Here is a 24,631-nt window from a genome sequence, read left to right on the forward strand (position 1 = left end):
GCATTTTTTCTGGAAGGATTTTTATTACTCTTTCAACTCATGATTTGCTATGTGTCTGTTTGAGTTATTGATGTCTTTTTGCTTTAAAGTTGGTAGAATTTATCCATTACTTTTGGTCTTTTTAAGCTTTAGGGAGTACATGTTTTTAAAATATTTCCTTATAATATTCCAAGTTTCTTTGCTGTCTGCTGTAATGTTTCCTGTCCATTTCTGATTCTGTTAATTTGGGTCATTTCCTTCTTCTAATTAATTGGGCCAAAGGTATTTCAATATTGTTTATTTTCCCCCTGTAGGCTGATATCCTTATTCAGGTGAAGGCAGGTACAGGATAGAATGAGGCCTGTCATTGGACGAGAAGGAAGGATGGTGGGAGAAAAGTTTTAGAGAGGCAAAGGAGGCTGGAGCAAGGAAAGCAGCTGAGAAAACATGGCAACAGACCTTAAGATTCTCCTCTGCACATAGTTACAGATTTTAATGACCATTTTTAAGGGATAGATGTGTACAGGATTTCGTGTTGTCTAGATGGGCAAATTGGATCACATCAATTGTATTAGAAGATATTGTGTGATGTGTTCTTTCATGCGGCGACTTAATTTGAGTTCAAGAGAGTGTATGGTGACAGGATGCACTGGGCCCACCACCGAATTGGGATATGTATGCCTGGCATGGTGGAAACCAACCAAGAGAGCTGGGAATGAGGGCTGGGTGGCCTGACAGGGTGCTGCATTAGAAAGACTCTCAGACAGCTGGTCAGAAAGTACTTGGGGCAGCATGAATCACTGAGATAGATTAGCGGTAGTTTCAATGGCTAGTTGGAACCAGAACTAGCGACCGCCAGGGTATGCATGGGAAACAATTCCTCTGCTTTTTTATTTTTACTGCAACACGCCCTCCCCAACGAATCATCTTTTCTATTTGTTGATTCCTTTTATTGTTCTTTGTTTCTATTTCGTTGATTTATGCTGTGGATTTTATTATTTCTTAACATATACAAGGTTTGATTTTAATTTGTTCTTGTTTTTCCAACTTTTTAAGTTGTATCATTAAGCCATTTCTTTGTGCTCTTTCTGATTTTTTTTTAATATAGACACTTAGAGCTATAAAATGACTTTTAATATGTTCCAGAGGTTTTGTTGTGTTGAATTGTGTTTTCATTTTCATTTAGTTCCAGGATGTTTCTTCTTATTTCTTGGTTTCTTCTTTGAGAGGCTCCACATTTAATAATGAGTGTTGTGGAGTATTCAACAGAGGTGACTGTTCAGATTTAGGAATAAGACAATAGAAAGTCTTTATTAGCTGTCTGCCAACTACACTGGGTATTTGGAATCCCAGTGTAGCCTTGAGCCTTTCCCCCAGTGAATTTTAAGCACAACAATGTTGTTGTGGTTTGACATACTTCTGGATAACAAGGATAGTTATCCAGAAGGAGATTTACAGAAGCCACAAGCAAGGTTAGTACATATAGAGACTTTCCCATGACTATGGACTTTGATAGATTACTTTTAGTTTTGGCAGGTGATGTCTACACACTGAGTTTTAGAACCTGATATTACTTCCATCACAGAGTCAGTTGTGCTAAGTTCTCTGGATCTACTAAGGCCTGGGGCTCTGTTACAATGAGTTGTTTAATAACCATGAGTTTTGTGTATTTATTAGAAGATTTTTGCTTGCTTGTTTTTTCTTTGCTTGTTTGGACTGTCAATTTTAAGGTTTTTTTTTTTTTTTAATTAAACATTTTCTTTTCTTACATTTCAAATGTACATTTTCTGGTTTCCCTTCTGGAAACCCCCATCCCACCCCCCCTCCTCGTGCTTCTATGAGGAGTCTATGAGATCTAATCTATGAGATCTAATCTCCCATCTACCCACCCACTCCCTCTCACTTACACCCTGGCATTCCTCTACACTGGGAATAAAGCCTTCACAGGACCAAGGGCCTCTCCTCCCATTGATGCCCAACAATATCCATCCACTGCTACATATGTGGCTGGAACCCAGGGTTGCTTCATGTGTATGTTTTGGTTGGAGCCCTGGGGTGTCTGATTGATTGATTGTTGTCCTTCCTATGGTGTTGCAAAACCCTTTAGCTCATTCAGTCCTTTCTCTAAGTCCTCCAGTGGGAAACTCTTTTTCAGTTCAATGGTTTGCTGCTAGCATTCGCCTCTGAATTTGTCATGCTCTGGCTGAGCCTCTTAAGAGACAGCTATATCAGACTCCTGTCAGCATGCACTTCTTGGCATCAGCAATAGTGTCTGGATTTGGTAACTGTATGTATATGGGATGGATCCCCAGGTAGGACAATCTCTGGATGGCCTTTCCTTCAGTCTCTGCTCCAAACTTTGTCCCTGTATTTACTCCTTTGAATAGTTATGGTTCCCCCTTCTAAGAAGAACCGAGGCATCTGCACTTTTGTTATCCTTCTTGAGGTATGTGGATTGTATCTTGGATTATCTGAGCTTTTGGGCTAATATCTACTTATCATTGAGTGCATACCATGTGCATTTTATTTACTTATTTATTTTTTTTTTGATTGGGTTACCTCACTCAGAATGATATTTTCTAGTTCCATCCATTTGCCTATGAATTTCATGGTCTTTGTTTTTAATAAATGAGTAGTACTCCATTGTGTAAATGTACCACATTTTCTGTATCCATTTCTCTGTTGAGGACCATTTGAGTTCTTTCCAGCTTCTGGCCATTATAAATAAGGCTGCTAGTGGAGCATGGGCCTTTGTTATATGTTGCAGCATATTTTGGGTATATGCCCAGTAGTGGTATAGCTGGGTCCTCAGGTAAGACTATATCCAATTTTCTGAGGAACCACAGACTGATTTCCAGAGTGGTTGTACCAGCTTTCAATCCCACCAACAATGGAGGAGTATTCCTCTTTCTCCAAATCCTCACTAACATCTGCTGTCCCCTGAGTTTTTGATCTTAGCCATTCTGACTGGTGTGAGGTGGAATCTCAGGTTGTTTTGATTTGCATTTCCCTGATGACTAAGGACGAAGTCAAAATATCACTATTTGCAGATGACATGGTAGCATACTTAAGTGACCCCAAAAATTCCACCACAGAACTGCCAAACCTGATAAACTACTTCAGCCAAGTGGCTGGATATAAATTAAACTAAAAAAAAAAAATCACTAGTCTTTCTCTACTCAAAGGATGAACAGGCTGAGAAAGAAATTAGGGAAATGACACCATTCACAATAATCACAAATAACATAAAATATATTGCTGTGACTCTAACCAAGCAAGTGAAAGATCTATATGACAGAACTTCAAGGCTCTAAAGAAAGAAAATGAAGAAAATCTCAGAAAATGGAAAGATCTCCTATGTTTATGGATTGGCAGGATTAATATAATAAAAATGGCCATCCTGCCCAAAGAAGTCTACAGATTCAATGTAATCCCCATTAAAATTTCAACTCAATTCTTCACAGAATTAGAAAGAGCAATTTGCAAATTCATCTGGAATAACAAAAACCCAGAATAGCAAAAACTGTACTCAATAATAAAAGAACTTCTGGGGGAATCACCATCCCTGACCTCAAGCTGTATTACAGAGCAATAGTTATAAAAAACTGCATGGTATTGGTATAGAGACAGGCAGGTAGATCAATGGAATAGAATTGAAGACCCAGAAATGAACCCACACAGCTATGGTCACTTGATCTTTGACAAAGGAGTTAAAAGTGGAAAAAAGATAGCATTTTCAACAAATGTTGCTGGCTCAACTGGAGGTAAGCATGTATAACAATGCAAATTGATCCATTCTTATCTCCTTTTAGAAAGCTCAAGTCCAAGTGGATCAAGGACCTCCACATAAAACCAGATACACTGCAACTAATAGAAGAAAAAGTGGGAACGTGCCTCGAATACATGGGCACAGGGGACAAAACAGCAATGGTTTATTCTCTAAGATCAACAATAGACAAAGTGAACCTCATAAAATTTCAAAGCTTCTGTAAAGCAAAAGACACTGTCAATAGGACAAAACGGCAACCAACAGATTGGGAAAAGATCTTTACCAATTCTATATTCGATAGAGAGCTAATATCTAATACTTACAAAGAACTCAAGAAGTTAGACTCCAGAGAATCAAACAAGCCTATTAAAAATGGGGAATAGAGCTAAACAACGAATTCTTTTTTTCTTTTTAAAATTTTTTTCTTAGATATTTTATGAATTTACATTTCAAATGTTATCCTTTCCCCCCCCTCTCCTTAACCCCTCCCCCTCCTCCTGCTTCTATGAGGATGCTCCCATTCCCGCCTATCCACTCCCATCTCAACGCCCTGGCATTCCCCTGCATTGGGGAAATGAGCCTTCACAGGACCAAATGCATTTCCTCCCATTTCCTCCCATTGATGCTAGACAATGCTATGTAGACTGTGCTACATATGTGGCTGGAGCCATAGTTCCCTCCATGTGTACTCAATGGTTGATGGTTTAGTCCCTGGGAGCTCTGGTGTTGTCTGGTTGGTTGAGATTGTTAAACAAAGAATTTTTAACTGAGAAATATCAAATGACCTGGAAGCGCCTAAAGAAATGGTAAGTTGGGTTGGGGATTTAGCTCAGTGGTAGAGCCGCTTGCAAGGCCCTGGGTTCGGTCCTCAGCTGGGGGGGGGGGTAAGAAAAAGAAATGGTAAGTTGTATTGCATTGGGATCAGATAATCCTACAAGGAATGATTTAAATTCTTTTTAATTTGTAAAAATTTCTTTTATGTCCCAGGATGTAAAATATTTTAGAAAGTTTCCATGTGCTGCTGCATAGACTGTGTATTCTTTTGTTTGTTTGTTTGTTTTTTGCCCAGATGATCTGCCTAATTGAGAAAGTGGGGTATTCCTGGATTAATATTAATCTGTGTCTTTGAACATAGTATTAGATTCTTTATGGAATTGGCTCACACCTGAGTTTTGTACATATACACTTAGAATAATACTATTTTTTTTGATTAACTGTACCTTAATTGGAATGCAGTTAGTCACTTTATCTCTTCTGTCTAGTTTTAAATTGAAGTCTATTTTGACAGATATTAGCAGACCAACAGCAGCTTTCTTCCTGGTTCTATTTGATTAGAATATTTTTGTTTATCTTTTTAGTCTAAGGCAATGCTTATCTTTAAAACTAAGATGTGTTGTTGGGCTGCATGTCTGCCTCTGGGGTGCCCAAGTGCTGGCAGTGAGACATTCTGGGAAGGCAGAACACAGTCCATAATAGGGATCTCAGATGTTGTTTCCCCTGGTGAGAAACAGCAGGCTCTGGGACTGATGCTGAGTAAACACACCAGGCTTATCTAGGTATCTCATTAGCATGGAGAACTCCAGGTTTTTATGCCAAGTGACTGATTGTCATGGTTCCCTCAGTAGGGTGTCGGGATTACCATTCCAGATCAGGTAGTTTAGCAGGGAGATGGCCCCATGCCTCCCACTCACAATTCTGAGATTCCCAGAGGTTTGGGCTGACTCAACCATACCAGTTCTTCTGTCTGGTGGCACCAGCTACACAATGTGTATCTTGGAGGTAGAAGATAAATGGATTTTGCCTCTTGATCCATTCAGTCAGTATATTTTGAAAAGAAATTGAGCCCATTGATATTTGAAGTTATTACTGAAATATAAATGTGTTAATTGTTGATGATGTTTGGTGTTGTTTATTATTCTATTCTCATTGATAAATGTGGCTTATTTCCATGGAAAAATTTTCTTCCTCTTTCAATCATGGTAGATATTTTTCTCAGTTATTTTAAGCTGACTGTCACTTGGGATGCACTGCTCAAGGCTCTTCTTGTTTTCAAAGCTTCCACTTCAAACATGTTCAAAGGTGTTATGATGATGGCTTTTCATTTATATGACTTGTGTTCTTTTTCTCTTGCAGTTTTTGATATACCTTTCTTTGTTATATCCTAGTGTTGTAACAATCATACACTGTGAGGATTTCCTTTGCTAGTAACATCTATTTGGTTTTCTGTGTGTTTCTTATATTTGTATGTGTGTGTGTTTCCTAAGTTTGGATTAGTTTTCTTCTGTGATCATGTGGGAGATTTGGTCTATGCCACTGACTTGAGATTATTCTCCCTCATATGTGCCTATAACTCAAAAACTTTGGATTTTTCACGGTATCCCAAGTTTTCTGTGCTTTAAACGTTTTCAATGTTTTGTTCTTATCTGATCTAGATCCTCTATTTAATCGGTGAGACTTGTTAGTCTTTCTTCTGCTCGATTCATTCTACTTGTGAGGCCTGCCTCAGTTTTCAAACTGAGCTACAGAGTTTTTAGTTTCACCTTCACTTCTGCTTGAGTCCTCTACGGTGTTCATATCTCTGTGATTAATGGCAATATGCAACAAGCTCACAAATGATATCAACCCAAATGGAGAGGGATGGAAAAGCACTTTCTCCAGAATCAGGAACAAGACAAAGTTGTCCATACCTATTCAGTGTAGTACTTAACACCTAAGCCAGAACAAAAAAGACAATTGAAGGAAATCAAGAGTATATAACTGGGACAGAAAATAGTTGATGTATCTGTTTTTGTAGATGATATTATTTTGTATCATACTCTACTATGAAACTTCTGTAACTAATATACAATATAGCATAGTATAAAATTGACACACAAAATCAGTAATGTTTATATATACGAATGAGAAACACACTGAGAAAAAAACTTAAGGGAGTGGTACCTTTCACTGTAGCCTCAAAGATACAAAATACTTTGTGATAACTGTAATCAAACAAGTAGAAGACTTGTATAATAAAAGCCTTAGGATATTGAAAAAAGACATGAAAGATAATACCAGAAGATGGAAAGATCTCTCCTGATCATGGCTCAGTACGAATAATATTGTGCCAATAACTGTCATACCAAAATCAGTCTACATATTCAATGCAATCTCTAGCAATATACCAACAAAATTCTTCACAGAAATTCAAAATATAAAATAACTCTCAACATACAGAAACACACACACACACACACACACACACACACACACAAAGATGTCTAATACAATCCTAAATAATAAAAGAACTGCTGGAGTTACCAGCATCCTAGATTTCAAATTGTACTACAGAATTATAGTAAAAATATTGTTGCATTGGCATAAAAACGCACATGTCTATTAATAGAATCAAAGTGAAGACCCAGACGTAAGTCTACAAACCTGACTTTTGACAAAGAAATCAGAAATGCATACAGGAAAAAAGACATTTTTTGGCAAACAGTTCTGGTCAAACTGGATGTCTATCTACATGTAGAAGAATAAGAATAGATTCATACTATGATCTTGCAGAAAACTAACTCCAAATGGATTAATAACCTCAATATAAGACCAGTACCCTGATAAAAGAGAAACTGGGCAATAGGATTGAACTCGCTGACACAGAAAAGGACTTACTTTCGAATAGCACACTGATAGCATAGGCATTCAGACCAACAAATAGTAAATGGAACCTCATGAAGCTGGAAAGATGTGAGCTAACGTGCACCATTACTGGGACAAAGTAGCAGGTTACAGAATTGGAAAAGATCTTTGCCAATTATAGACCTGATAGTTTATGACAGAATAAACTACTAAAAACTGAACATCAAGAAAAATAAATATAGAGCTAAGTAAATATAGAGTAAGTAAATATAGAGACTTCTTAAACAAAGAAATAGAAATGACTGAAAATGCTTAGAGAAATGTCCCACATCCTTAGACATCAGGGAAATGAGAAGTAAAACTTCTAGGCTTAGATTTTTTCAAAAACATACTTTATTTAGGATTTTCAAATGCTCCATTCTCCCTTCTAGCCCACTAGCCAGAGTTAGGGGAGAGGTTAAAAGGAAAAGGGGTTTGTAGACCTATTTAGTAGTAGTGCTTTGGGATGACTCCACTCTTCATTCTCAGAATAGCAGCAGTTCAGTTTAAAAGCACACTCCAAAAGCAAATGGCAGCTCTACCCGACAGAAACAGGAAGGATCCACTGAATCAGCACAAGTCAAAGGAAGCAGCCAGAACTGACCTGAATCTTTGTTGTGTTTCTCTATGAAATGAAGGCCAGCAAAGACCAGTGGAGAAGCCAAGTGTTGCATGGCATAGCAATGCAAGTGTGTCAGCTTCTCACTGTTTGTGGGATTATATTCCGTCTAAACATGATGCAACCTCTCAGATGTCTGTTTTCAGCAAATGTCACATGCCCTCTTACAAGGCAGCTTCCAGACAAACATCACATGACACAACTAAATTTTTAAGAAACCAGAAATTTCTACTTTGAAAGCCACTTTCAAATCTCATGTCACACCTGCCAGAATGACCAAGACCAATAAAGCAAATGACAACTCATGTTGGTGAGGATGTGGGAAAAGGGGAATACTCACATACTACAGGGGGAATGCAGACTGGTGCAGCCTCTATGGAAATCAGTAGTTTGGTTCCTCATGAAACTAGGAATAGATCTATATGTGCCAGCCATAGATCTGACAACAACAACAAAAATGCCGACGATGATGAAAACCACCACAAACACCAAGAAAACAATAAGTCCAATTAAAAATATGCCATGGAACTAAACAGAAAATTTTTCAAAGAAGGAAGACAAATGGCAGAGAAGTATTTTTAAGATGTCCAATTTTTTTTAGCTATTAAGGAAATGCAAATTAAAGCTATTTTGAGTTTTCATCCTACCTCAATTAAAATGTGTGAGAAAAATTACAACAAATCCTGGCATCAGTGAGTAGAACAGTTATTCACTGCTAATGGGAATGTAATCTGGTATTGCCCCTATGGAAATCAACAAGGAGGTTCCTCAGAAAGCTTGAAATAGATCTACCATATGATTCAGCTGTCCCACTCTTCCCTTTATACCTAAGGACCGTGTATCCTACTACAGAGATATTTGCTCACCCATACTTGTTGCTTTTTTACAATAACAAGGAAATGGGAAAAGCCTACATATCCATCAAACGGTAAATGAATAATGAAAATGTCGTACATATATACAACAGAATATTACTCATAAAAATGCAATCTTGAAATTTAAAGAAAATGAACTAACATAGATCATAAACAACAAACTACATAGATTCTTTCACATATAGATCCCAGCTCTAACTCTTTAAATATATGTGCTTAAATTGTAGCCATAAAAGCCAGGAGACTAGAAAAAGATCATGGGGCCAGAATTTTAAGTGATGGCTGATAGAAAACAGGAGGTATGAAGGGGAACAGCATAACGGATAAGAAAAAGATAGATGTGGTAGAGGATGGCAGGTCAGGTTAGTAGAGGGAGGATGGGAGGGAATAACTAACACTATAAAGGTTTGAAAATGGAAGGTGGAAGACTACTGCTGTAGACACTTCTTAAAATATACATATATATTTAAAGTTTAAATGAATTTATCCTATAAAGTGAGGATAGTGCCTCCCTAGATATTATAAGCTACCAGACAAATAGCCCAGGGTAGGAGTGGGTTACCTCTGTTTGACTTGGTGTTCAGTGAGATGCAGTAGACCACCATTACCAGCTATTGCCTTTGCTCTTGGTTAATCTCTAAAACTTAATGTGAGACCCATTTCTGAAGGTGTCACGTACTTGAATCATAAGTCATTGAGAATTCAAGCTGGTAAAGACTGGGGAGCTTCATCCCTCTGGCTATGAGTCACAGTGCTTGAAGGTGTTCTGCACATTACTGTTGGAGAAAAGTACTCGAGTATCTTACCCAGATGTGAACTCTACGAGCTACAGTAACTATTGACCTGACAAGATATGGCCACTGGTAAAATAGTGTCCAGGGTAAACAACTACAATTGTGATTAGATTTATGGATTTGTTCCATAAGAATTCATGCCTGGTACTGCTAACTGGGTCAAGAACCCATGGCCAGTTAAGTCATAGGTCCTAAGGGGAGAATGTAATACTATTATTCTGCTAAATATACATAGTAATAAACTGCCCCCTAACTATTAATCTTTATATCCTATTAGTGCATCCTCCAATCCTGGTCAGAGAAGCATATGTTTGCAAAAGATTTCAGTTAATACAGACACCCACAACTGGTCAATGTGAACAGTCTAAGAGACTGTAGAATATTTGGCTCTAAATGAGACATCTCTTTCACACATCCTTCTCCCAAAATCATCCTGAAAGAAGAATAAGAAAGGCTTAATTCTTTGCTAAATCAGGGGTAGTGGGATGACTGCTGTGGAAGATGCTGTGAAAGATGTGCTATTGCAAACAGGAACTCACAGGGATTGTGATTACAAGCACATCTGTATAACACAAAGCCAGCCAAAATCCCCAAATGGATGGAGAAGACCCACTGGCAATTGATGGTGTTGGGGGAGGGAGAGTCAAGTTTTCTTTAGGGATATGACATCTGAGAGGCAACCTATGTACCTGCAGATTGTCTCTTGCCCATGCACATATTGTCAAGATTAAGTGCCTGGGCAAATGAATACAAGTCAAGTCCAAAACTAATACAAGTTCAGAATATTAAACCAGAGAATGTAAGATTTACAATACTGCTTTGGCAAGAAAAACAGGGGCTTCATGAATCACAACAGAAAAAGGGGTATTTTTTATGTACACCGTTTTTTCTCACAACTGTGAATAATTGTTTGAACAAAGAAAAGGAGTCAAGGTTACAATGTAGTTTCACAGGGATTTGGTATTTTTCAGTAAGTCAACCACCAGATTGCTCTGGCTTATCCCTACTGAGCCTTGTCTAGAAGCCAAGCAGGGAGCTTTGCCTGTTAAGACCAGAGAATGGCTGCTTGTAGGCACACTTGGAGGAGTGGACTAGCCTGAGTGCTAGGAGGCTGTCCCTGTAGCCCATTTCCGCAGCTCATTCCTAGCTCCTGACAGCTTACCTCCTGCAATGGGACACTGGTTTTCTTAACCTGCAATTAGGAGTTGGAGCATGAAAGCTGAAGGTACGATAGCTCACTTCCCCACATGGGGGCATCTGTGAAAGATTTTGTGTTGGGCTCTTGGACAGACGTGCTGTTGTAACTGCAGGACTGACAGACAGCTCAGATACACAAGCTCGAGTGGAACTGCTCCTAAATTGCTGTGTCCCTGGGCATCCCTCAGCTACCTTCAGCCACTTGTGCCCCTCCCAATGTGGTAGTTGCTTGCTGCTGTTGACTTATCGCAGATTCTAGACCCTGCAGTGCCTGGGGATGACATGGGTAATCTCATAGCCCATGCCTTGGGCATACCCAGACCATATTTGGGAATTCTGGACTTGTGCACACTTGTCTTCTCAGTACCCCAAGTAGATCTTCCCTTCACAATTTTCTTTGCCCCCAGCCCAGTCAGCCTGGAATAGTGCTTTCACCAGAACCCAAGACTCCAGAACCTCTATTTTCTGCTCAGTAGAAACAAGAAAAACTCTTTCTCCATATCACATTGATTCAGTTAGCCGCTAAAAATGCATTCCCCATTTCTCTCCTTCCTTCCATTAGTGAACAAGATGATTTTAATGATGAATGTACTTCTTCATCTCTTCCCTCCTATAGTCTGTGTCTCACTCTGGCTGACAGACCTTGTAATGCCTACATTTGAGTAGGTCACATACTTTCTTTAAACCCCTTTCTCCAAGGTTTACCTGGCTTAGATAAAAAGTTCAATGTCCCAAGACCCTATCATCATACCTGGCCTGCTTTGTTATATTACTATCTTATTTTAGGTATCTAAGGATTGCCCTTTTGGACCTTGGTTCCTTCAGCCTCCTTTATCCCAGACAGTCACTCCGGAACATCTCTTAAATATGCTAAATGGAGCTTTGTTAAGTCCCGTTCTTTAACAGGTCTCCTTCTTCTCAGAGACGTGCCTTCACAGCACTTGCTGCTACCTCTCACACTGTGTGTCTTTCCTGTGAGAGCTCTTTCTCTTCTCTAAGCATGAATTTCTTGAAGAGAGGTACTTGGATTTGTTTTCCATCCAGTCTGTGCTAATTTTCTACTTCTGCTAGTGTGGCAAACTATCACCAACTCTGCAGATTAAAATAACGCTGTGCTGCCCCACAGTCTCATAACCAGAAGCCTACATTCCCTCATAAATGTCTTTGTCTCATAAGGCCAGAGTCATGGTGTTAGAAGAGCCTCATTTGGGGGTTCCGGGTGGTTCAGCTGGTTTTCGAGGTGGGGTGTAATTCAGTTAAATGTGTCTGTGGGTGAGGGGTCTTTTCTTCTTGTCAACTGCTACACATGGATCATTTCCTTCTTCTTGGTGTGGTCCCTCCCTCCAGTGTCAGAGCCAGTCCAGCTGAGCCCTTTCTTCATTTGCAAATCTCCTCTGGCTCCAGGTTGAGAAAACAGTTTTGATTGGGCTGACTCATACGATAATCTGAGATAATCTCTGGACTTCAACCCCATTGCTATTATTTCATCTGCACAGTTCCTTTTCCCATCTAAATAACAATTTGGCAGGCGTGACTCTTGGGCCAAGATGCTGATGCCTACCAGCCCTCCTTCCTGGACTGTATGGTCAGTACACAGGGAAGGTTTGGAATAGGAAGAATATCTGTGTGCTACAGATAAGTATTACTGTGTGAGTCAGGCAGCCATCTAAATCTCAAGTGTGAGTCCTCTATCACCCTACCCCACAGATGATGGAAATGCAATACAGAATAGTTGACCTATTACACTCACAGGTCTGCTGGGATGGCAGGCACTTATTTCATATCTGACTCTATTCTTTTGATGTGTGGAAAGAGAAGGTGTATGAATTGGCTTAATCTGTGGCATATTTGGTGCATCAGTTCTAATGAAGTGGGGGGGTCTGACCCAAGGGATGCTGCCCTACATGCTTTCTAAGCCCTGGAGGTCGATTCTCAACTTCATTCCCCCTTCCAACAACATCTTTGTCTTTCCTCCAGTGGAAACCACTCTGTCCTTACTCCACTTTCTTTCCCTTTCCCCACAGATGCTTACCCTAATTCTGAAGTTGTCTATGTTTGGACCAATGGCTCCACCAAGTCTGTGGTGGTGGCAGAAGATGGCTCCAGACTCAACCAGTACCACCTCATGGGGCAGACAGTAGGCACTGAGAACATCAGCACCAGCACAGGTAAAGATGCCTGACTTGTTGCCTGGAGCTAAGGGGCATCCCACCCTCTGTGGCGTCATGTTCCACTCTGCAGGAGTAGAGACTCCATGCAACTACTCTGCCTCTTGTAGGTTCCCTTGCAGCTTGACAAAGGGTCACCATCTGCAGTGACCTGAGAATGGAGAAACCAAGGATCTTTAGTGCATGTGGTATCTGTACATGTAGGTCGTGTCTGGAGTCGCAGTTATCAGCTTCTATAATATACTTCCCCAAACCTGAGAAAAAAGGTGGTCTCTTCAAAGCGGGGTTTGCCTACTACTGACTGTCCTCTTGTTTCCTTCCCTGAACATCTCAGAAATTCCTCTGAGGTTGAATCGGGAAAATCAAACTAGCAGTAGGAAAAGAGTGTCTAAGGTGATACCAACAAGGAAGAAGATGCAGTCAATCACACAATACTCTCTCTGTAGGCAGTCCATATTGGCTTCAGCTAATAAAACATGAATGTTGAGGCCAAAGAATACCACGTACTCAACCTGTACTACCTTGAAGTTGGCTAAGCTTCTCTTGGCTGGGGGACAGCATGGCTCAAGCTATCACCAGATGACAGTACTGAGTAACGGGGGACATGGCTTGTTTCTTTATATAATAGGAGAGAAAAGTCTGATAGGATGGTCCAAGCCATGATTGCAATGTGGGCTAAGCCTCAAAGAAGCCTTTGCTTAGCTTACTGTTTGGTCACAATCAAGCAGCTAGTAGAATACACACAAGACATCAAGAACAATCCCTTCTTTTATGGCATGTGTGGGTCAGGGCAGGGTCCTACTTACCAATAGCACAGTGCACCAGGCATGCCTGAATGAGAAAGAGAGCCTGAGAAGGGAGTGTCCCTGGCTAGGTACCATGCCCTGGGTAAAGGAAGTGACATTTTACATCTGGTTTCATGGAAATGAAAGGAAAGGTATGTGGCAGTGTTTGGGGTGCTCATGCAGGGTGCTGCCTTTGAGAATAGTTTTGTACAATCCCTTGAAATTTTAGAACAGAGGCTCTGCTCTAATCTGAATTCTACAAAGATAACATTTTAAAAAGTGGTGTCCTGTTTTGTGACTAATAACTCAAAACTAAACAATAAACAAACAAAGGGAGGAAGAATGCAAAAGATAGTAATTTTAGATCCTACTGTATTTTGAATGGCATTTCTTGTCTTCATGTGTTATGGAGGGACAAAATTTAATCATTTCAAAAGATGTTGCTAGTAGACATATGTCCATCATTCTCTCTATCCCTGTTTCTCTCTTTTACATGAGAGCCTGCTCAGCCTTTCAGCTGCACTCAGCTGCCTCGAGTTATTTAAAAACATACTACACCCCACCCTGCATCATATATAGGCATTGTTTAGAACTTTGGCTCCTTTAGTGTATGTTAGAAGACATCTTTTACCTCCCTTTGTCTCTGAGGTTCCATTTTCTCTGATATGATAAATAAATGTCTTGGGGCATCTACAGCAACCTTGCTAAACTATGGGCTTTGGTTCAAGCAGCCTCCAACATGCCAATGGCCTGTCTGCACAGCCAGAAGATGACTTACCCTCATAGGCAAGAACCCAACTGGAGTTTGCATTGAGAATCTCTCCAAGACTCTGCTTGTGATCATAGTACCCAGCAGCCCAGACCCCAATCCCCAATCCCGGCTTGATACTACTCCCTGAAGAAGTATCCAGACCATCCAATATTTTTTACTTCTCCAAGCATCCCTTCCATCTCTAGGGAGACACAAACTCATCCAGAAAGCCTCATTCACATAGCCCCATAGCCCACCCATCTTAGCTCCTTACCAGTTAACCATTAGGACGGCGTCATTTTCAGCAAAAAATGGAAGATCTCCACTTGCCTCCAACACAACCAGGCAAATCCAGAGAAGGCATTGGGGCATTGCCCAGGAAATCCAGTTTAGAGCAAGAGAGCACAGTAGTGTCTTTTCTGGGTGGCAGAGGAAGGAATGCGCTTCCCAGATCTGTGGCCTGTGTGGCTTTTCCTTACTCTCCACCTGGGTTGGGAAAGCACCAGTCCTTGGTACACAGTAGCGGTCCTGTCTTCCTGGAGCTCAACAGCAGGGGAAGAGGAAGGATGTGTTCATCCACAGCAGAGCTATGGATGCCAGATTTCTATCTGCAAAGACTAAATCCTCAGATCCTGATTGCTATAACCTGCAGAGTGGTAAGGGGGGTAGGGAGCATGACACAGATTGACTGGGGATTAATGAAACACACAAATCTGATTTTCTCTAAAAAAAAAAACCATGCACCAGCAAGGGCCCTTCGGAGGCTAGAGTTCACACCATTTGCTTATGAAATGACCTTTAAGAAAGCAAGGCAACAATTCCCACAAACCCCCAAGCTAAACAACCACAGCATGTGGACCTAGTACAGGCCCATGCAGGCTCCATGATCGCCACTTCAGTCTCTGTGAGCTCCTATGAGACCTTAGTTGATCCATCCAGACTTGATATGGGGATTTGTGCCCTGTATGCGCATATACTTACTGCATCTTTTTCAGCTGTGTTTGCTTGATAACCTTGGGAGGCCTGCTATTTCCTGAAGGGAAGGGGAGCAGCAGTGGATCTAGGGGAGGGGAAAGGTGGGACTGAGGAACTGGAAGGAGGGGAAGGAGAGTAGGGAGGGGAGGCTGCATTTGGAATGCATTGAATGAGAGAAAAATAAACAAGAAAGAGCGAGAAAGGAAGGTAAAGACGAAGCCAAGCAGCTTGCATGATAGCCATCTCCAACTAATTCATCTCCAAGGCAGCCCCCACACCTAGGGAAAATCATGGATGAGGAAGCAGACCCGCAAGTTCAGGATGCCTACTCTGCTGTGAGAAAGTGTGTTCTATATATGAGAAGGAAGCTGCACCCATGAACAATCAGCAGGACTGATTGCCTGAGTAAAATGATAACACCAGTTGACATACTACCGTGGAACAGGACATTCCCACCCCTAGGTGATGAGCTTCAGGTGGTCAATGGGAGCTGAGAGAAGCAGCAGAATCACTTTCCTCCAGGGGCAAGTTCCTGTGTAAGCTGTCCATCTCAGCGGTCACCTCTGACATATATATGTTCATACTGTAACAATAGTAATTCAAGAAGGTATCATGACTTTAGGGTGAGAACATGGGAAGAGATGTTTAGAAATGAGGCAGTGTACACGTATGAAGTTCTCAAAAAAATAAAAAATAAAAAACAATTCATAAGCAAAAAACAAAAGAGAAATTGAAAAATAAACCAAAAACAAAAACAAATCAGCCCCCCCCCCCACTACTAGCTACCTAAGCAAATAGCACAAGTAAGGAAATTGGAGGCAGAAGATGGGGAGCATTAGGAACTCTTCTGAGGAGGGCAGTAACCTTGGTCCTGGAAGACAGAACTGATCTCTCTAATTTGCGCATTTGCAGGTGAATATACAATCATGACTGCTCATTTTCACCTGAAGAGGAAGATCGGGTACTTTGTCATCCAGACCTACCTTCCCTGCATCATGACTGTCATCTTATCCCAGGTGTCTTTTTGGCTTAATCGAGAATCTGTCCCAGCGAGGACAGTTTTTGGTGAGTAACTCCAACCAAGGCTGACCTTGGCATAGGTGTTTACAATGACCAGTTCCATAGATACATTTGAACTGCATGTTAAAAGTCCTTATTGGGTAGCAGTGTAGAAAAGAAGTCAGAATGGGCTCACCAGAGCAGACAGGTTTATTTGGGAAAATCTGAGAAAGGCTTTACACCATGCAAGCAGTGAGAGAACCTCTCTTATAGACTAAGGGGTCGTTTACTGATTTAGCAGGAGGAGAGGGGGAAGAAAGGCTATGTGGGTCAGCAGCTGGCTAAGCTCTTCTTTTGCTACAGGATTTTTCCCAGTTAAGTTGTGTCTCAGGAGCTTAGGATGTGCTGTACAGCACCATGCTGTGTTTAATTCTTCCAAACATCTGTTTCGTAGAACACTCTGTGCTTGTTCTGAGAGCCAGGTGTTTAGGTTTAAGACATTGGAGCAGTTAGGATATCATCTCCTCTCTTGGTAGTATTTGGAGGCTGGAAGCTTTAGGTGATGGAGCCTAGTAAGTTAGGCCATTAGGGGTTTTGCTTTGAAGAGGAAATGACTCTGACTCTTTACTTCTTATCCACCACCAAGTGAAACACTTTGATCCTTTCCGTGCTCCTGTCATGCCTAGGTATTCTACCTTGGGCTCTAAATCAACAGAAGCAACTGGCCTTAAATTAAAATCCCCAAAATGTAAACCAAAGCAAACCTTTTCTCTTTTTATTTATCTCACATATTTTGTAACAGTAACCGGAAGCTGATTAATATACTGTGCCTCTATTATTGCTTATTCATTGTGACCTTGGAAATAAATGGAGCAATGAGCTAAGCCTTGAATATTAAGAAGTAGGAGGCAGGAGGGAGTGGGTGGGTGGGTGGGGAGGGGAGCACCCTCATGGAAACAGGGGAGAGGCGATGGGATAGGTGGTTTCCAGAGGGGAAACTGGGAAAGGGGATAAGATTCGAAATGTAAATAAAAAACATACCCAATAAAAAAAAAAAGATATAGGATTTCCCTTTGAATGAGAATTTAGGGAATATCTGTGTGCTTGATTATTATTTCAAGTTTTGAAAACCTTTCCTCACTAGAAGATTTTTTGAAGATTTTAAATTGTAAGCATCCCTCCCTTTCTCCCTCTGTTCCACTAGAGGTCAAACTGAGATCCTTAGGACCATCAGGCAAGTAGTTTACCACCAAGCTACACTCCTAGGCTGGGCACAGTAGTCTTTTCCCCATGCTTATCAGGTATTTGTTTTCGAATTTTCACATAGTTCCCTTTACAATATGCATACTACTTTAAGATCCTCAACAAAATACAGTTATTCCACTGTATGTACATTAGTGCATTGCACTCCACATGGTAGTAGCAAAACAGACTTTCAGCCCTCTGTGACTATAGGCACTGCATCCTCAGATTCAGAGAACCACATGTAGAAAATACTTGAAATAACATCGATGCTGTACTAAACATATACAAACTATTTGTCTTCCTGTTATTTCCTGAAAATACGGTACAGGAACTCTTTACTTGATGATCAATCACATTATATAAGGTATTGTAAGGCATGTAGCTATGGGTCATTGTATGTAAGAGACAGCCTGAAGATTCTATGCAACAGTTGTGCTATTTTTATATAAGCGACTCAAATGTTTATGGGCTTTGGAATCTGATGTGGTCCCTGAACCTATCCTTAACAGAAGCTAAATGGTGACTAGTGAATGACTTTTCCTGGGAGGTATGACAAATGTCTGTTTATGCCAGTTGAGATACCAAAAAATTTATTCCATCCAAGTCTACCTTGCTAAACCAATGTGTTTATCATGGTAGCTTATAGGATCATAGGTTGTGGTTTACTTATAGGAGTACACTAATGACACAGGAGAGCTGCATCCCTGGCAGCATGCAGGAAGTTCCATACTGAGCCTACCTTTCCTGACAATTGCCATTTGCTTATATAACCTCAAGGAAGGGCCTTGGGACTCTCATAAGCTTATTGTTTGTCTGTCTCTTTCTTCCTTTAAGCTTCCGGAGACTTAAGTTTCCAAGGCAACTTCCAGAGTTTTATGGGCTTCCCAGGAACGAGAGTGTTTCAATTCAGAGGAAATAACTATGTATCGATACTATTGAAGAACAATCTGAAAAAACATCATTTGTGTCCCTAAGACACAGCAGAATTAGGAGATTCTTTGCCTTAGTGCATTTGACTGTCTCCCATCTTGAAGCTCGCTGCACTAGTCAGCTTTTTTTTTTTTTAATTTTATTGGATATATTTTTTATTTACATTTCAAATGTTATTCCCTTTCCCCTTTTCCTGTCCTCCTCCTCCCCTTCTTCAAGGGTATTTCCCTCCCCATCCATCCCCCTTCCAACCTCCCCAACATTCCCCTACAGTGAGGGTCCAACGTTGGCAGGACCTAAGGGCTTCTCCTTCCTTTGGTGCCCAACAAGGCCAGCCTTTGCTACATATGCAGCTGAAGTCATGAGTCAGTCCATGTATAGTCTCTGGGTAGTAGTTTAGTCTCTGTGAGCTCTTGTTGATTGGCATTGTTGTTCTTACAGGGTTACAAGCCCCTTCAGCTCTTTCAATCTTTTCTCAAATTCCTCCAACAGGGGTCCCGTTTGCAGTTCACTGGTTTGCTGCTAGCATTTGCCTCTGTATTTGACATGTTTTGGATGTGTCTCTCAGGAGAGATCTATATCCAGTTTCTGTCAGCATGCACTTCTTAGCTTCATCAATCTTATCTACTTTTGGTGGCTGTATATATATGAGCCACAGGTGGGGCAGGCTCTGAATGGCCATTCCTTCAGTCTCTGCTCCAAACTTTGCCTCCATATCTCCTCCTATGAATATTTTTGTTACCCCTTTTAAGGAGTGAAGCAACCATGCTTTGGTCGTCCTTCTTGAGCCTCATGTGGTCTGTGGATTGTATCTTGGGTAAATCAAGCTTTTGGGCTAATATGCACTTATCAGTGAGTACATACCATAAGTGTTTTTATGTGATTGGGTTTTCTCACTCAGGATAATATTTTCTAGTTCAACCCATTTGCCTATGAATTTCATGAACTCATTGTTTTTGATAGCTGAGTAGCACTCTATTGGGTAGATGTACCAATTTTTCTGTATCCATTCCTCTGTTGAAGGGCATCTGAGTTATAAATAAGGCTGCTATGAACATAGTGGAGCATGTGTCTTTGTTGTATGTTGGAGCATCTTTTGGGTATATGCCCAGGAGAGGTATAGCTGGGTCCTCAGGTAGTGCAATGTCCAATTTTCTGAGGAACCTCCAGACTGATTTCCAGAGTGCTTTTACCAGTTTGCAATCCCACCAACAATGGTGGAGTATTCCTCTTTCTCCACATCCTCACCAGCATCTGTTGTCACTTAAGTTTTTGATCTTAGCCATTCTGACTGGTGTGAGGTGGAATCTCAGGATTGTTTTGATTTGCATTTCCCTGATGACTAAGGATGTTGAGCATTTCTTCAGGTGCTTCTCAGCCATTCAATATTTCTCAGCTGAGAATTCTTTGTTTAGCTCTGTACCCCATTTTTAATAGGATTATTTTGCTCTCTGGAGTCTAACTTCTTTAGTTTTTTTGTATATTTTGGATATTAGCCCTCTATCTGTTGTAGGATTGGTAAAGATTTTTTTCTAATCTGTTGGTTGCTGTTTTGTCCTAATTACAGTGTCCTTTGCCTTACAGAAGCTTTGCAGTTTTATGAGATCCCATTTGTTGATTCTTGATTTTAGAGCATAAGTCATTGGTGTTTTGTTCAGGAAATTTTCCCCAGTGCCCATGTCATTGAAGACTCTTCCCCACTTTTCTTTTATTAGTTTGATTGTATCAGGTTTTATGTGGAGGTCCTTGATCCACTTGGAATTTTAAGCTTTGTACAGGGTGATAAGAATGAGTTGATTTGCATTCTTCTACACGTTGACCTCCAGTTGAACCAGCACCATCTTTTGTTTTCCATTGGATGATTTTAGCACCTTTGTCAAAGATCAAGTGATCATAGGCAAGTGGATTCACTTCTTAGTCTTCAATTCTATCTCACTGATCTAACCGGGGTTATCCAATCTTAAAAGAAGAAATATCCATTTTGGCTCAGAGTTTTAGAGATATTTTACTGTGAAGTCATTTGTCTGTTTGTTTTGGGCCTGTGGTAAAGCAACACATCATGATGAGCATTCACCTCATGGCCAGTATACATGAGAAAAAGTGAGGTAGAGACAAAGACAGAGGCAAAGGCAGTGGTAGAAGAAGGTATAGCCATAGAGAGGCTAGAAGACAAAAAGGAGAGAGACAAACACAGCCTGGATCCTAACATCTCTTTTTGGTTATGACCCTCCCTGTGACTGGAAAACTATATGACACTCTCCACCACCTGGAGCTGCAGAACTAACCTTTAACACTAGGGGTGTTTGGGCTGTCACCTACCTGAACCACAGCACTCTACTCCCAGTTGAGAAGGGATGTTAAGGGCAATTTGCAGATCTTTTGTGACAACAGAGGCTCATTTTTTGCATGCTGTGAAATACAGTTCACACAGAAGTTCTACATCCAGTTTTCCTTCCACAATAGTAAAGCATTTGCATACACCTTATCTTGATGAGAGTATGTAAGAAGCCCAAGAGCACCCCTGCTCATCACTCTACTCCCAACTAAGTTCCTTACCATGATTCAATGTAGAATTTATATCAAGGTGTGGAGATTGACTCATGGCCAGGTGGCACTCACTCAGCAAGTCGATGGGCCTAATGAACTAGAGAGTGGACATTCATTAGTTAGTTAAGTGAAAGTATGGACAACACTGCCTGTGATAGTCTATTTCCTCTCGAGGTTCTCTGCACATGTTCAAATGTTAAATGACCTGAGTAGAGGCCTATTTGAGTGTCTATACTCAACTATGTACTCACCATAAGTCACTGACTGTTTAGAAAAATCAAAATATAAAATCAAAGTGACTCCTTAGGCATTCATTCCACATAGTTCCATGTTCTGTGAGTTGTAGGTCTCCCAGATGCTGGACCACCATTGGCTCCTAGTGCTCCATGTGTTACTGGTTCCCCATGGCCTCTATAAGAGTTCTACCAGCAGCTGGCTTAGAAACAGTGTTGCAGTCTCAGGAGGGTGGGATCCCAAGATTAAGAGGCTGGCAGGATTGGTTTATCTCTGAGGCTTGTGAAGGAAACTCTGATCCAGGAGTCTACTCTTGCCTTTGGTGGGTCTAGGGCTCATGGCTGCACATTCCTGGGTTTCCTGTGTGTGCATGTTAACTGAGAATTTCCTCTTTTAAAGACTATCAGTCACAATGAATTAAGGAGCACATTGTCTGCTGATGTCATTACTTCTTAAGAGCCTAGGTCCTTTTAAGGTCACAATCTTAAACAGTTGAGATTCGGGCTTCAGTGTGCCAAGTTGACGAACATCACAGTTCAAGACATAACAGGGACATTCCTGACACATCCCAAACACAGGTCCATGTTCACCGAAGTGTGTAAAAAGAGACACTGTGTAGACTGCAAGAGTCCCCAGTCCTGACTCCAGAGATGGGTCATTTCGTCACACGAGGGGAGGTTGAGTACATTGCAAGTGCTTATAAATCTCCAGCTCTCCTGCATGGTGAACATAGCACAGTCTTCTAGAAAATAGCGTAGACCAGAGGCTGAAGCTTGGCTGATAACACACAAATCTTCCAATTTAAAGACATGCATCCTCCCAGCCGAACAACTGCAGTGCTTCTCTAGAGCCACACCAGGTTCAAGGATATTGCCCCTGCTTAGAAGAGAAGGTCTCATCCTGCTGCTCAGGCATCGCCAACGTCTCTTTATGGTCAATGCACCAGGAAGGAACACACTGCACCATTCTGTCTCAGCCCACTGCTTACAAAGTACTCAGTAAATCTCTATGAAGCACCCTGCTAAGTCTTGTGTGAAGGTCACTGACACTCTTCATGTGTTCTTGCCTTAGTCCCACGGAGACAAACCACTCATCCAAACAGGTACCAACAATTTTCCCAACCTGTCCAAAGAAAGCAGGTATAGTTATATAGAAATCAGACTACAATCCATGGTCTTCTTAATTTTTATTATAGAAGATGAAGACAGTGGGGGAAATTAGATAAGCAATGTTTTCACTGCAGAAAATATGATAACCACAGGGACATTCAGGGAGAAAGGAATTAGATAAGGATAAAGAAAAGGGCCTATGTTCTGTCATATTTGGGAAGGGAGTTCTGGGAAGAGGTACTGATCTCTTTTCTCATGTTGTGTTCTGCCCTCTCCTCGTCGAGCAGGAGTGACCACAGTGCTGACCATGACAACCCTCAGCATCAGTGCCCGGAATTCGCTGCCCAAAGTGGCCTATGCCACAGCCATGGACTGGTTCATTGCTGTCTGCTATGCATTTGTCTTCTCTGCCCTGATTGAATTTGCCACAGTCAACTACTTTACAAAGAGAGGATGGGCCTGGGATGGCAAGAAGGCCTTGGAAGCAGCTAAAATCAAGGTAAGGGATGGCTTATTATGCTCCTTTTAGGGTCCACTGAGAGGAAAATGGGTCTAATTCTGGATCCAAATATTCAACAGGGCATTTCTCTTTCTGTCTCTTCCTCTAGAATGATCTTCCCTCTTACCTGCAAGGCTCTTTACAGGGTCTTAAAGATGGTCTAAGTTATTTTAAATCAATTTCGTTCAAGTAAAAGGTCTGGTGTTCACTGCATGGTTTGAACTTACTTATATTCAAACTGACCAGTTTTGCAGAAACAATCCTCTCCAGAGATAATGTGTCTGGGATTTAGCCTCAGTTCACACTGCAGTATGTTCTTTTATCCCTAGGTCATGCATTATATCTTGTTTGAGGTAGCCATCATGTCTCAGAGAGGGTGGACAGCATAAATGAATGTTATCTCATCAGCCAAACTGACCCAGTGCTTCTAGGGAATGATTCGGCCGACTCAGCTGTGAGCGTGCATAGTAGTGTGTGATGTCACACATTCACGTGATCTTCCATTGCATGCTTCATACATGATTTCACCCAAATGTAAGGAACAATTGAGGAAAAGAAGCAGCACAAGGTCCCGAGCTGAATCACTTCCACAGAGATGAGAAAATGTACAGGCACAGAAAATAAAACCACAGATAATGACCCATGAGTTACGCTATGCTCAGAACAGACGTTTAAGTAAGTCCTTTGAACTGAGAGGTGAGGTCAGTGCTTTCAGGGAAAGATTGAAAGGAAATCTTAATCTATCCTTTGTGTGTGAAATAAGTCCAAGGAAAATCTAGTCATCCATGAATAGAGTTCGATGTGCTGAACCACACCAGACGGCAAACCTGTGCACTTCCATCCCATGGAGTTTATTTGGTTTTACCCCACGGTGTCTGGGTCAGCCCTTGCTTGTCTGGGACTGCATATCTCATTCTGACCTTGCCATGGACTGCCTCTTTTCCAAGTCCATTCCCCATGCCCTATGCTACTCACAGAGTCACACATTCAAGTCCAGTTGGCTGCATGATAGGACAGGGTGACAGGAACTGGGAGACAGAAGGCTGGCAATAGGACCCCTGCTTAGAGGGGTTGCACAGCCTAATAGCTAAGTTCTCTCTACTCAAAGAGGAAGTTTGTGAAAATAGGCTAACACTGAGCTTCTTCCTGCAAGTTATCACCAGGTGGTCTTTTAGAGTGCAGGCAACCACAGCATCTATCTCCTAGTAATATATTAGGAGGGCTGGGGCTAACCCCATCTTTCTACACTATCTGTTTCTTCCCCACAAAAAACCTTGGCTCCCTTGGCTTCCCCTTCTAAGTCTAAAAGTTTAGTGACATCACTTAAAGTCTGCCTGTCTATCATATTTTTCCCCATGCCTGTTGTTTCTTCACAGTGCCTATCTGAGTTTGTTTTCAGGGTTTCGGGAGACACAAATGATCTGGCTGCTGAGGATGATCTGTGGGGTGCTGGAGAAACACTTGTAGAAACAGGATGTTCTTGAACTGTTTCAGGT

The 24,631-nt window shown here is 41.2% G+C and overlaps 1 protein-coding gene across 5 annotated transcripts in view; it reads left to right on the forward strand.

Moving 5' to 3' along the window:
- Nucleotides 1-24,631, forward strand: part of Gabra5 (gamma-aminobutyric acid type A receptor subunit alpha5) — a 115,289-nt gene that overhangs the window by 81,753 nt on the left and 8,905 nt on the right. For all 5 annotated transcript variants that reach the window (XM_032893502.1, XM_032893503.1, XM_032893500.1 and 2 more), the window contains 3 exons: nt 12,918-13,061; nt 16,485-16,637; nt 22,924-23,135. In XM_032893502.1, coding sequence (XP_032749393.1) covers nt 12,918-13,061; nt 16,485-16,637; nt 22,924-23,135 — 509 coding nt within the window. The remainder of the gene's footprint in view (nt 1-12,917; nt 13,062-16,484; nt 16,638-22,923; nt 23,136-24,631) is intronic.

This window comes from Rattus rattus, chromosome 2 (genome assembly GCF_011064425.1).
Source record: "Rattus rattus isolate New Zealand chromosome 2, Rrattus_CSIRO_v1, whole genome shotgun sequence".
NCBI classification, from domain to species: Eukaryota; Metazoa; Chordata; class Mammalia; order Rodentia; family Muridae; genus Rattus; species Rattus rattus.